This window comes from Patiria miniata, unplaced genomic scaffold (assembly GCF_015706575.1).
Source record: "Patiria miniata isolate m_02_andy unplaced genomic scaffold, ASM1570657v1 HiC_scaffold_12, whole genome shotgun sequence".
Taxonomy (NCBI): domain Eukaryota; kingdom Metazoa; phylum Echinodermata; class Asteroidea; order Valvatida; family Asterinidae; genus Patiria; species Patiria miniata.
In genome coordinates, this window is record NW_024037050.1 from 4102784 (window position 1) to 4117747 (window position 14964).

Consider the following 14964-nt stretch of genomic DNA (forward strand, 5'->3'; position numbering starts at 1 on the left):
AAAATAGGCGTTTTTGTGTTACCGGTATTCCCCTATTATGTGTGCGAAAACGACTTTCGGGGTCCACTTTTGCCACCCAAAAAAGTCGAGCTGTTTGGATGCTAGTTGTGATTTCATCCGTAAAGTGTTCGCCTTTTGCGGACGTGTAAGAAATCACATTTTGTGCATTGGTGCACGATAGCAACTGAGCTACATGTATCTACGGTAGCCCTATGTTGGCAGTTCCCAAATTCGTCAATATCTTTTTTATTATCATTTTTTTTTAAATATATTTTGTCTCCTTTTTGTATTAAAAAAAAAGTTTTTGAATCTTTATCCTTTTTTAAAATTATTTTGGCATGTTTATATACACAAATCATTCTAACAGAACATCCACTATTATGAGTGCTTGGCTTTGACACAAAATATTTGTGACAAAACTACTCAATTTTTCACATTCATGTACTGTAGATGTGCACTGTTGAGGCTAGTTTGTTTATTTGTAGATACTACAAAAAAATTCAGCCAACTTTAGACTGGGAACTTGACTTCTGTTTATAATTCTATTTACAAAATGTAAATTGCCAAGGCATGCATGTGATGGCTTCGATTCCAGAGCGAGATATATTTGTCTGTACATCTACAGGAAAACAAAAGCCACCTCTCGAGCTGCTTTTAGTAGGAACAACCACGCTTCATTACCGTAACCAAACTAACTCCAGCAGTGTTAAAAGGCAGCATCTATATTATAATATGGGAGGACAAACAGTCTATAGAACCAATTGTGACAGGGGAGGTTTCTGGCAAAGCTAAATAAAGGAGCAACAACATTCCACGTGAAATTGAATCTTTGGGGTCGGACTGACCAGGACAAAAGCAGTAGGTCCACGGACGCTCTGTGTAGCAAGTGCCTTTACTGCACAGAGAAATCTGTGCACTGTGATAAAAAGGCTTTAAAAACCTGCTTTCGAGAATGAACAGACTATCTGATCAAGTTTGATCAAGAGGTAGAGCTAGGGGATATCTAAATGTCATCAAGGTCATCAAGTTGCACTTGAGATGGAATATCTCAAGAAATTGTTTGGTGCTGGTCACACCCAAAGATCACACAGTAGGGTTTAGGATTTTTCTTTAGTCCTAAGGTCACTGACCTTGCACACCATCCAAACGTGCAGGCAGAACTGTGTTACCACAGTGCTGGATGCCATTAATATCTCTCTATTTTGTGTATGAAAATATGAAAGTACTGGTACATCAATGCATGTAAATGCAACATTCTAAAGACTGGTTCATTAAAGTACCATACACATGAATACAAACTGTAATTGCCACATAATTTCATGCAAACACAAATTTGTGACATACATTAAACGTGTACCAGCAAGTTTTCGTATTGCATATTTAAAAAAATTGAACACATAACTTTGACAACTGCCTTTTTTGATGTCATAAATGCAACATACTGCAACATCCTAAAGACTGTTGCGTGAATGTACATTTTTGTATACATGCACAAACTGTGCCTGCCGCATAATTAAATGCAAAGACAATTTTGTGACTTAAAATACAGGTACCGTAGTCTTGGCACGTTTTTGCACAGCAAATTTGTTAACGTTGAACACACTTAACCTTTGGTGACTGCCTCGTGATGTCATACAAGAATTTGTTAATTTCATGTATGAACCAACCTGAAGTACATGTACCGGTAATCCTAGTATCAGTTTTAACAAATAACTTCCACCCATTCTGAAGCGGCAATCTTCTCAAAAATTGCACACTCATGAGGAATACAGTTCACAAAGTTAGCTCTCAGATTCTAGGAAGTTGCTTGTTTGCTACTGTAAAAACGCACAGTGCGACAATGTTCTTAAAAAAAAATTCTGACATGATGTTTCTGAAATAAGATCTGTGCTAAGGAACGCTAGGCACTCTGCGTAGGCTGTTGAGGAGATTCCGGACACACTCCATCTGTACAGCAACAACTCCCACGAGATTTAGTTAAAGGCTCTCGCCAGTGTTGTAGTCTAGTCAGTCACAAGTCCATCACAAACTTTTCCAACTAAAGGTTCCACGGTTCCAGTCACAGGAAAAAAATGGGATGCACAATAACAAAAGAATGCTTGGTCACCATGGTCACAGTTTATTTGAATGGCTTGAGACCTGATTTGAGATTGAGCTATGAACTGACTTGTGAGAACTTGAGGGGTTGTGTGGACTCGACTACTACACTGGCTCTCGTTATGAGACAGGCTAACAAATAATTGTTTACGGGAGTACCGTACATGTAGTTGTACTTTTGGGTGACACACAGTCACACATTAACCCTAACCTTCTCAAATACTCCAAAATCCTCTTTGCAAAATGGAGGATTTTGCAGGATTGAGGCTACATGGCAAAAACGTGTGGCTGATTTTGGAGGATGCACTCTGTCAAGGTCTTAGGCCGGACCTTGTGTTGTTTATGCTCAGCCGTGCATAAGTTTAGGCCTATAAGTTTGAATTTCTCCGCACTGCTCCAGGAGATCACTGGCTTTGCCTCAACATATTGATAGTGATTGCAGGAGGATTTTGCAGGATTGAGGCAGTGGTCACCCCTCCGAGGACCACATTCAAGAAATAACGGATGATTTTGGAGGACTGAAACATGGAGGAATTACACAGGCTAGTCACCAACAGTCAGATCATATTTCAAGCAAGCACTGTGACTACTGACTAGTCAAATTCAGTCAACAGACATAAGCAGGCAAGAAGTACGCACAGTTGGCTTATCAATCACCTACAGTCAAAGCATAGAGCTCAATCTCTTTAGTCTACATTGTACTTGCCCCTTTAAACCCGTGTCTTGTATTCATGTTGCCAGAGGGCTTCAATTACCGGTCAATGAGGTAATATGACAGGGAAGGAATCCCTGCCAGAGAGAGGTATTCACATCAACAAAATATGACTAGCTCAAGAAATATTTTCAGTGTACTGTTAATCCATTGAGCCAAAAAAAAATAGCTCAGTTAGTGCCTGATTTTTCTGAGCATATAATTTTAAGTGTAACTGGTTGAGTTTCTGCAACCATGAAGCTTTCTTCAGAGTATCCTTGACCAACAAATTCATCACCATTTGAATGTTAACTAACTGTACACTGCTCTGATGAATATTATTTTTTTTAAATCGAAGTTGAACCACTGGGATTCCATACGAATGTACCATCAAAATAAAAACCACTGATCCTTCAATTTACTACCAGTAGTCTTGATACAAGACTAGATTTGGATTTTGTTCACCTAATGCAGTCATCTATGGAATCATAAATGCACGGAGATTATGCAAAATAAAAAAACACTGTGTCCTGTCCTGACCTGACCTGACCTCCAGATTCTGAGGTTCAGTGAGCACCTTCTATCGTGGGTCAAAACACCCAATGTTGTATGAGAAAAATATGGCAACTACCGGTATTCACCAATCAACAGCTTTGGCTGAGCTTCTAAAAGCAGAGCTCCTACATGCGAGAATGTACAATGTAAGACATTTTTAGTGTGGCTCCCAATCCCATTTTGGACTAGGACTATCAATTTTACCAGTCTGTAGGCCTAAACCTAATAAAGGCCCCATGAAGATATTTTTTTTCAAGGAACACATTTTGTGCAACTTTCTACCCGGGCTCTTCGATGTATGAAAAATATTTGACATCCCTCTTTGGTTAATTTTATTGAAAAGTGCACTTCTTTTGGTAAATTTTATTGAAAAGTGCACTTCTTTTGGTTAATTTTATTGAAAAGTGCACTTCTTTTACCATTTAAAAATTGTCCATGCTTTTCCTGACAACTGAGGGCGCTGTTGATGTGTTGTCATTTCGGAAAAAAAGGCACTGTTTAATTTAGGGGTTTTCTGTTCAAATTGTGAACCCAAAAATTTGCTCATTGAAAACATTTGTAAGAAAAGCTTGCTTAGTGGCTTACTGCTGTGTACTGACACAACAACGAACCGCCAAAGAAAAGAACATGACAGCAAAACACCCAAAATTCTGGCAACTTGTGATGCTACAAATAGCTGTAACAATGAGGTTTCTGCCTGAAATGACATCACACTTTTGCTCATGAACATGATGAATAAGAAAATTTGCATTAACATAAAAACCAAAAAGACACCAAAATACCCTTGAAAATGGCAAAACGAAAACTGAATATGGAGTTAAATGGGACACAAAAGTTGCATTTCCAAAAGGATTGCATTAAAAAAATTACATTGCACATATGGGCCCTTTCATGTTGCAACATACATGTAGGAAAAATATTCTCAAACAAATTTTGGCCATCGGACAAGGGATAAACAGCAAGTACAGTAGGCCTATACCGTATACGTGTACATGTACATGTACTCCCACCTAGAGATGTGTAAACAGCTAGTTTGCCACTACCTTCATATTAAAAATGTCAATCATTGACAATTGTCTGTTCTCAACATATGAAACTATTGTTCAAATACTCAGCATGTTTGTTTCCCCTTTTAATTTACATGAAGACTGAAGTGCTGTTTTGCAAAAGTACAATGATCTTCAATCTGACATTTTTAATGCAGCGATATATTAAATGTATTTTTGTTGAACACATTGAAATTGTTTTTTAATTTGAACGAAAACAAATTTGAAAATCAGCTGGCTCATGTGATAATGTTATTTTTTGCAGAAAAAAACTGTTCAGGAATTAACCAGTTAAATGTAGCAAACGTTAATAAGAATGCTTCATTTCTAAAAAAAAAAAAAAAAACATATTAAATCTACAGTATACAGTACACGTGTATTTCATGTATGTGTACCAGTAGGCCTATAGAGTAAGACCCCGTTCCCACTTGATCCACCAATTGGGGGATCTGATCCACCTTTTGCCAAATTGCCGGATCAGATCCCCCAATTGGTGGATCAGATCCGGCAATTGTGTGTAGTGGGAACGCTAACCGTTATAAGGTGGATCAGGATCAGATCCACCTTTTCTGATCCACCTCTGGACCAGGATACAGATCCCCCAATTGGTGGATCAGATCCGGCAATTGCCGGATCACGATCAGATGGGAACGCAAAAGGTGGATCTGATCCGGCAATTTGACCTGTTAACATCCGCCCGGTGCACGAGTGGCGCGAAAATGTTGCGGTCTCATGAACGAAGAAACACGTTTTCAGGCGTGTAGCTCATGTGAACATTTCCAGCGTATACAACATGCACAATAAACAACCGCTGAACTACGGGCTAGCACCGCGCATGCAAAAGCGCACGTGGTATCCTAAAACTACACTATAGGCCTTATTTTTGTTGCGTGTTCGTCCATTACTAAACCTTTTTCATTCCTGAAATTTTACTTATTTTTCCATCCATATATGACTCTGAGTCCGCACTCACAAAAAGACTTCACTTTGGCACAGAATCATGGAAAAGCTTACGAGTATGCGATGAGAATAGTGCCGATAACGCGGTACGTACGGAGGTGACAAATCTGAAGTATTGATTATAGAAAATTGGAAAATGATGTCGTAGTACATCATGTGACCGTTTCTAACCAATGAGAAGCTTCAGAACCAGGGAATCCCTTATCGATGCATTGGTTTCTGCCGTGATGTCACACAATGAGCGGCTCTGTTGGATTTCACCTGTTAATTTATGCACGCACGGATCCTCTACGGATCCGTGATTTATGTTGGTGAATTCGCGTAATTTTTTGTCTGTGAATTCTGATAGTGCTGTTTGAAAACTGACCCATCCTGGCCTAGCATGCAACCATGCAACAATGGCACTCCCACAGAGCGCGCGTAATTCCGAACTCAGTGACCTTTCGGACCCAACATTTCCGTACGAAAAGGTGGATCAAGCATAAGTGGAAACGCGACTTGCGGTTTCGTTGCGGTAAGATAACGATCACACCAAAATGCCGGATCTTGATCCACCTTTTTCCAATTCAAGTGGGAACGCGGTGTAAAAGTAACTGTTCAATTTCCTAACTACCGGTACATTTGTACGTACTGGTATGATTACTAATACATACATGATACATAAAGATGTATGTATACATAGGGAAACATGTTGCAATTTCTCATTTTCATTTTTGATTTAAGAAATATCTCTGTAAACTGCCGATAGGCCTATGTATTAATAGTTTGGTTGATTTCTAGAGCATTTCAAGACACAGTTGACCATGTTGCAATGTCAGGACTTTCCATTACTGCACCAACATTCCTGAACTTTCTAGGGCAAACCATGATACATGTAAACACAAACAGCCTGAGCCATGTGGCAAGTTGTAATCTTTAATCCAGGGTTTCTTCACTTCTTATCCTTCGACTGAATGGAATTACCACATACCTACTGAATGAGATTACCATACTTGTATTTATCATAGAACTACGAGGCCAGACTAAAGCCAGACCAATCGAATGTATGATCCCAAACTTAAAACAGGAAGTTTTTTGGGGCAACATTTCCTTCAATAAAAAAATGACAGTTGCACAAAGTTCCCTTGGGGGGTAGTGAGGTTGGGTCAGTACTAGTGATACATGTACATACATGTATGTGTACTTTTCTTGTTTGAGTCCCTCATACAAATGTAGGTCAACCATGGGCCAACAAGTGGATTTATTTAAGTTTTCAGTCCCTGCTGATTCTGCACATACATACCGGTATGTTTCCCCTGGGATATCATACCCACAATACCCTCCCATTTTTGAAATTGAATTGTTTTCATCATGTTTTAAAGGTACATGAAATATGTACAACATTTGCCTTTGCTGTAATTTTCAGAAATGGATCCCCCTGGATATTTTTATATGGGGGTTAGTATTTTAAAAGCAAATACATTTAATTACTGACCTGTTTAAAGTTTTGTGTTCATAGATGCTGGCATGTAGATGCTGGAAAAACCAAGAACAAGTGCTAGTGCACAATAAGCTCTGGCCGTGTTGCAAGAAGTCTTGCATGAAAGTCTTGAATGAAATCGATCAAAATGATCCCTGCCAGAGCTTAAAAATCCAACGCCGAAAAATGCGATGCAGATGGCACATGGAACACCCATACTTTCGGTCAAATTTCGGGGACAGACTGACAGACAGCCCGACAGACAGACAGACCAACCATGCACCCGTTCATGGATGTGCAAACAAAATGTGGACTAACTATGAATTTGGTAAATTGGGGCAGCACGTGTTTGAAGAAAAAAAATCAGTTTTTTCACACAATGGTAAGCCGACCATCATTAGAAATTGCTACAAAAAGTCGACTTTTCTTGAAAATGACAGCACACCAGGTGGTGCTAAGATTTCACAGGAGGCTTGAGCTTAAATTCACTTACAGACAGGTACCGGTATTTCCTAATAATTTTGTAGTTTCATTTTTTTTATGTTTGCAAATGTTGTACATACACCTTTAAGTGTCTAAACTTGTTCCAAAATCCAGGTTGTCAATAATGGTTGATATTTTAGTTGAATACATGTACATGTAATATGTATTGGCTCAAAATGCAAGGCTTTTGTATACAGGTGTATGACCGATATTTTACTTAAACCCTGTTTGCTTAAGGATATTAGTCTAATTACCTAACACTATCATCCTGTCTACCTTTGCCCAGGTGTACAATGCATGTGTGTACAAGGACATGACATAGGGAGCCAGACAAGGAAATACTGGATATTACGAGGGCAATGGGTTACCTGTAGGTTTCCGCTCAATGACACAACAGTATAATAATAACAATCACGTCCACACAAAACATACAAAGGTTTCCTCATCCAGTGTTCTGACCCAGTTTTCAGGCCGGTAGTCATTTTCCTTGGTAGCCATTTCTAACATATTTGCCAGAGTACATTGTAATTAAAGTTGTAAAAACAAACATTTGCACCTGGTCTCCAATTCAACATTATAACGCATGTACATTGTACATGTACACATTAACATTTTTTCCCTCGTACATACTTTGTACACTGTAGAGAATTAAATTTAAATGAGAGAAAACATGATCTGAATCATCTGATACACCGTGCCCTCTGGAGACATGCACACAATAGGGAACAAAAGATGGAATACGTCTCCACAGGGCAATTCCTATAGATGAATACGTCTCCACTAGTAAGGTTTTCACAAAATATGGATTTTACTCAAAAACTAGGAATTCCCAAGGTTTGTTGATCAGTCACAAATGGTAGAGTTTTCGACAAGGGATCTAAATGTCCAAATTTCAGCCAAGGAAATTAATTCTGTTAAAATAAGAGCATTTTAAAACTGTACTTTCAAACTCGAAAAGTTTAGTACACGAGAACAACAAAAAGTTTTCACAAGGATACAAATTTCAGTGTACATGTATGTACATGTAGTCTCTCCTTATCTTGTAAACTCTTCATCCACCAACATGTACGTGTATATCAGCAGTTTAACTGATTTTTTATTTCAGATGTTTACTGAACAGGTACAAAATACAAATTTGATAAATACATTGTCATAAAAGAAAAGACAGGTTCAAACAAGTAAACTGTCCATGGTGCAAAATATAAGAGAAACTATTTTAATGACCATGATATGTTGTCAAAACAAAACACTGAATCTGTCACACTGATGCTGACCAAAATTAGGACATGTGGTTTCAACATCTAAATATTTTGGACCGTGACAAACATCAGTGAACTTCTTTGTAATTTCTCTGCCTATTACAGTCTACATACCTGCCCGACAATAAAGTTGTCGCGTAAAAATGATTCATTGCTTTTTACTTGAACGGTTACAAAAATAAAGCATGGGAATTTCTCAGATAATTCATTGTGGGAATTTTTTTTATGACAATCGGTGTGTATATATAGTGTCGGGACACTTTTGGCTATTCATGTGACGAATTGAACAAACACTCACAGAGCCCACATGTACGCTACAAAGGGCAAACGTACAAAAACACACACACAGATAAGGGACGTGGTAAAGACTACGCATACGTATTTATGCCTTGTGCGTGTGTGCACAAAAGTGATGAGGAATGATTCTGGAATTCCCTGCTGTTTGGATGACACAGTTGATGCTCAAATTAGAAATCTGATGGGTCTGGCCTTTTGGCCAGGTCCCCTTCGGTTGTGTACAAATCTTTCACTGATGTCATTGTATACGGCAACATCCCATGGGCGGCTACACAGCCACCCAAAACAATCTGACGTCAATCTTGGTATTCCATTTCAAGCAAATATGTAGGCCTATGCAGTGCATTACAAGGGAAAGAAAATTAGTAGCAGGAGTCATAAAACTGTGACTACAGGTAACTTTTGAGGAGAAGTCAAACAAACTTAACTAATTCATATCAAAATTATATGCAATGTCTTACTTTAAATACCAGTATGTCTGGACAATTTCTCTTGGTCTAATTACCTGTAAGATTTTTTTAAGGTATTTGAAAACTGTTTCATGTATAGATGTCTATATTCAAGCTTATCAAAGTTTGTGATAAAAACTTACAAATATGTATGTAAGTCAAAAGTGTATATATAACATATGAAATAACTTGTCCCTTGGTTTGTACGAGATGACACTTGAAGCTTGAGTGACAGTGAAATTACATTTTTGTGTTACATGTAAAACATGTTTTTCCAGTATCTTCACTGACTAAAATGCACAATAGTACAACCCTTTGATTCACTGTTACAGTAAAGTACTTTTTGAGAAGCAAGTTTTCGGCCAAATATAGAGCTGGTTTGGTGATGTGGACAAGTGGTACAAAAGTCCTTCAATGTTACACATTTGGATTGCAAAACAAAGTCAAGGCCCTATCTATACTCATCTGAGTACTTTTTGAGCAGTTTTATCCAAAAAGTTTATTGATCACAGAATGAGGCAGTCCTCAATCTTGTATTTAGCAAGGATATCACAAGTGTACGGGAGGGGAAATACATGTAAGTAGGATAAGGGTGTGGTGGGGTGAGCTGTTTTCACTTTTCTATTAAGCTAACCAAATGATAACACGCACAGATCCCATTTAACCCAAATGCATGTCTCATTGAACTTGGAATCAGTACTTTGGACTCATGATGTCATGTGTAATTACGCATCGTGATGCACAGTGTTGTAAAACGATGACGCATTTAAATTCTTCCAATATTTTTTATTTATTTGACACTCAGCGAGTAAAATGAATACATTCGATGGAGCTTTACTCTGCTTTTTTATCATTTTTGTCTCTTACAAACATACAGCAGCATTTTCGATTTTTTTTCTCCAATTAAGTAAGAAGGAACAGTGCAGCATTTTGCAAGATTTAAAATTTGACTTCAGTTTCAGAGTGCCAATAGGAAAATTCACTCCCTACTAAAGATACACGTATAAATGCACATAGTCTCAAATGTATCTAAGGTGTATTCTCTGTGACAAGGAAATGACAAACTGAATTATATCACTTGTGGATTACCCCAAAAAATTCAATAAATTCGAGAGTAAAAATTTGCCTCGAAGCACAATTAAGTCTAGACATCTACCATTTGAAAACCTTCAGAGTCTGAACAATGGCATACCAGTATATTCACAATTACATGTTGCGCTTCACTGACTGGGCGTGTATACACAATATAAAATATTTGATAGCCAGTGGTGCATTATACAATAACTTTAATGGAAAGCTTGCTCTGTAGATGCGGGTGTATACAAGGGGAAAAAATGTGGACAGAAATTCTTGAACAAGAAAGAAGTAATGACCATGAAATGAGGTTCCTCCATAGAGAGAGAACAAACAAAAAATCAATGAAAAGAAAAAAAAAACTCAAGGTTGGTATTTCTTCTCATACAGGGGCATTCACAAAAGTACATTGTATTTACTTACCAATGCAGCCATGCACACGAACTGAGAGTTGGGATCGAAGTATTACAGAATGCTTGCGTCTGTTATTTCAAAAACAAAAAAGTGTGAAAAATGTTGAGTTTCCAAAGTTTTACTGCACACGTATGTATGGCGTGCATTTACTGGTAGTACAGGAACAGGATACCCTAAAAACCACTATCATGTTGCAGCCATTTGATATTTTTTCCCATTCAGATCAATGTAACCAAAGCGAGGCTGGAAGGAAACATAGTCTGGTTCCTTTTTGCACAAAAACATTATCATTCAGTACTGTTATTGGTTACAGGGAACATGACTATAATGGTACCCGTAAAAAAAAAACAGCCCCAAAACTAAAATTCCAAAAGTTGTCTTAAGGGCTTTATAGCTTTGAGGTATTAACTGCAACTTTCATGAGCCTCGTCTATCGTGCCTTAAATGCACATAAACATGACAGCTGTACTGGTTTTCCATGAAGCCTGGTTTTCATTTTAAAAATTCCCCACAAATGGCATTCAAAATATTTGTCTTAATTTGCAAAGTAATTTGTAAAACTGGGTACGGGTACCCGATCCCATATTTCTAAAACCGGTTCCCGACATACATAACCACAACAATACATTTACCACAAAGATGACATTAAAATATGTGAATAACAACCAATTTTAATTTTTTTTAATTTTCAGAGGTTTTATGAAGAAAATATGAAGTTTCACTAGTGAAAATCTAAAATATGGATAAGGTCACCAAGGGTTTCTACTGCAAAATGTAAGACATAAGTGTGCTACCTTAATCATTTTATTTTGGGGAAGGAAACTGCAGTGCCTTGGGAACAGAATAAATCATTTTTGAGTTGGCACGCTCTTTGGATATTTGTTTATGTCTATATAATTTACAGCCAGCTGTCAGAGCTATCTAATGAAATGTCATGGATGTGCGCCATGTGTAGACTTGGGTTCGCTTTCGGCTGTAGATATAGGTTTGTTGCAGTTCAAGCACAACATGGCATTCCATGTGATCATTGGCACATGTGGATACTGCTTCTTCAGACTGATGTTATTTTATTCTTATGGGGAAATATGCACAGCTTTTAAAATCTGCATACTTACTCTTTGTTGAAATTTTCAAAGTCGTCTTTCTGTTCATCAATGGAGGATTCCAGGTCTAGGTAATATCCATTGTGGGATAGCTGGAGTGTACAGTCTTCAACCTGAAAATGAATACAAATTTTGTGGTTCTTAAATTGAAAGGAAAAAAGGTACAAAAGCAACATTTGACATAGTTTAAAGAAGTTCAAAGTCAGACCTGTCTGTAAGGGTGTCCTCTTAACAAAATATCATGAAGGAAACACAAAGCACCGTGGGTAGTTTTACTGCCACGCTTAGGACCTTAGGTCATGGTTTAAAACTGTTTCCGATAAAAACTCAAAGAAACCAGCTGTCACCAGCATTCTTCGAGAGGGCAGTAAATTTGAGGCAACCATGGTTGCAGTATGGATGCATTTTTTACTGGTACTTGCTCTACATACCCTTTTACGGATAGTATTCAGCCTGGAGAATGTTCAATAAGGGATGTTGCACTGCATTGTGGGACAGTCTGAATGCACTGCACAAAATCCCCATTCATGGCACAAATTGTTCCATGATGCAATGTGGCATAATACTGATTGTGGCGAACTACTGATTTTATAAATGGAATGTGCATCTGGGTGATGTACATTTTAAATCTAATACTGGATTTTGCCCTTCAACGACGTATTGTACCGAATGATTGTGAGGAAAAAAATAACAAACTACCGGTACTAGGTTGGGACTCGAACCATTTACCACTCGACCACCGAGCTTGGTGGGGTCAGGGGGCTGGTTCGAATCTGATATAGCAGCGGGTTACTGCAACCAAATTTTTCGTAAGATGGAATTTGCGTCGGGGTGATGTAAGGGCAATATTGAGTACTTTGCCCTTCACCGATGTATTTATATAAACACTGTATACCCAGTGTTGTCCAGCGTGATTGTGAATAAAAATTCATTAACTACTTGGATGGGATTCGAACCCACGACCTTCTGCTTACTAGTGCAGACGTCTTACCACTCAACCACTTTCCCAGGTTGATCTTAGGATTTGTTTATAAATGTCAATAACCAATTTTAATTATTGGGCTCACATGTACAAGTACTATACACGTTCTTGTGAAATTGATCGTAAGTTTATTGCGCAGCTGCGCAACAAATTTGTTGCGTAAGTCCTACGCATGGCGCAAGCTATGCACTGTTTCATGAAATCGGCTGCAGGGCCTGAGTGTAACTACACAAACAATCGTCAACGAGCAGTTTCACGGTAATATTATGGGCCATCTTGTTCACGGGGCAAAAAGAACACTCGTTGCTAGACGCGGCGCATTTTGGAATGAACGTATGATGACTTGGAAGCGCAAAAGTTTTTGACCAACGATGCGTACACAGCAATGCGTGTAAATTTGCCCCGTCAGCAATATTGCGCATATTAGGTTATTATAAAAGTGCTTATTGATATTAGCCTTCTACTGGTACTTCAATACTATCACTGCGACAGTTCCAGATAACTTTTTATACAAGCCGCTGTACACCGGTCTATATTCGGCGTTTAATTTAATCAAGTGATCCAGAGTAAAATTCCTCCTCTTCAAGTTAAAACCAAATACAACATATACATGTACACAGACTCAACTTAAATCATGGCTTTTGTACAGGACTGAACCCGACAGTTGCGGATCACTTTCGACAGTTCCGGATCTAGCACGCTGCGCTACCTGGTACATGTACAAATTCATCATTCACAGGACGCTCAGCGAGCGCGTCGTATGTCAGGCTTTCATCATCTAAACTGCACACAAAACTGTATCGTGTGCATGGGTCAGATCCGCAACTGTTGCACGCAGGGATAGAAATCTTTCGGCGAATATGGAAATTCATTTAATTCAAATGCCAAAATCATTAATACTCAGTTATACTTGAAATTATTTCCTCACAAGAAAACCTAATATACATGTAGTGAAGAAAAAATGAGGAATGTTGACTACGTACGTTCCACAGGAAACTAGATTTTCACACTCACACAGTCACAGGCATGACAGGCAGTTTCTACAAAACAAGCGGATATTTCCCCGAACCGGATCATGGGTTAAGCGATTTCCAAAATTTATTTAACCTGACAATTGCAAAATGATAGACCTTCAAACTGGTAAAAAAAAATCTCAGAAAAAAGTTTGGGTACACTTGAATTAATTATTATTTAATTAAGTGTTACTGTTGGACATGTTGGAACTGCGACTGCTGACTGTCATGACTGTGTCATCATCAGACATGTCAGACATCTTGTCATTGAAATGTAGGCCTACATGTACCTGGACTCTGGAGATAAACACTACAGGGAAAAATGTGTAGGATTGGCATATAAATTATTACAGCGACAACAGGCCTGATGCTGATGACATGATGTCAATAGTCAAGTGCAGAGGTGTACAAAAGTTGACACTCATGACAGATTGAAAACTTTACACCATGTTGTCAATCATCATCACCTGATCACTGACGTTTTCCCGTGAACAAAACTAGAACCTACTTTATGCGGCGCTCTCAGAAACTTGTGGACGGCTTGCAGCTGGTCTAGTAGCGGCAAATACTCGTTGAATGTGAAGGAAGGGGGCCGTGTAGGCTCGGGGAACACTGTGCTGGCGAAAGGGTCTGTATCGTCCAAGTACTGGACCCTACACGTAAACGCCATCTTACTCTCCCAACCAAGATCTATGCACTACTGAATACGCATTGCATGCATGCTGTATGTACCGTACGCGCGCCGGTACCCTGTATGCATGTACATGTACTATGACATGTACCAAACTTTCCCATGTGTTTGTGTACATTGGACTAGGAGGATCAGCTGCTTGTAGCTGGTACTCTGCGCAAGCTGCGCACTGTTGCTACCTGAGTGGCGGTAACCGTATCGTTGTCTTCTGAACAACTTTTTTTGCAGACCACTGATGCGTAATGTAATCATCGAGTTATTAGTGACCCATCGCCTCTCAAGAAATTACTTTTTTTCCGGGGAAATGGGGTCAAAGTGGAAAAAACTAAGGTTTAATTCACAACCAGCATAGACTTAGTAATATGCTACTGACTTTTTGGCCTATAAGCAG

At 38.6% G+C, this 14964-nt stretch overlaps 1 protein-coding gene across 12 annotated transcripts in view; it reads right to left on the reverse strand.

The window, feature by feature from the left end:
• The window catches only part of LOC119745717 (FH1/FH2 domain-containing protein 3-like), a 122558-nt gene extending 107918 nt beyond the window's left edge, over window positions 1-14640 (reverse strand). For 5 of the 12 annotated variants that reach the window (XM_038222290.1, XM_038222318.1, XM_038222272.1 and 2 more), the window contains exons 1-3: window positions 14391-14639; window positions 11900-12000; window positions 10794-10852 (exon numbers count right to left, since the gene is read on the reverse strand). In XM_038222290.1, coding sequence (XP_038078218.1) covers window positions 10794-10852; window positions 11900-12000; window positions 14391-14552 — 322 coding nt within the window. In that variant the 5' untranslated portion in view covers window positions 14553-14639. Of the gene's footprint in view, window positions 1-10793; window positions 10853-11899; window positions 12001-14390 lie in introns of all 12 variants that reach the window. The other 7 variants (XM_038222345.1, XM_038222336.1, XM_038222327.1 and 4 more) reach the window with 3 other exon arrangements.
• Between the last annotated feature and the right edge of the window lie 324 nt (window positions 14641-14964).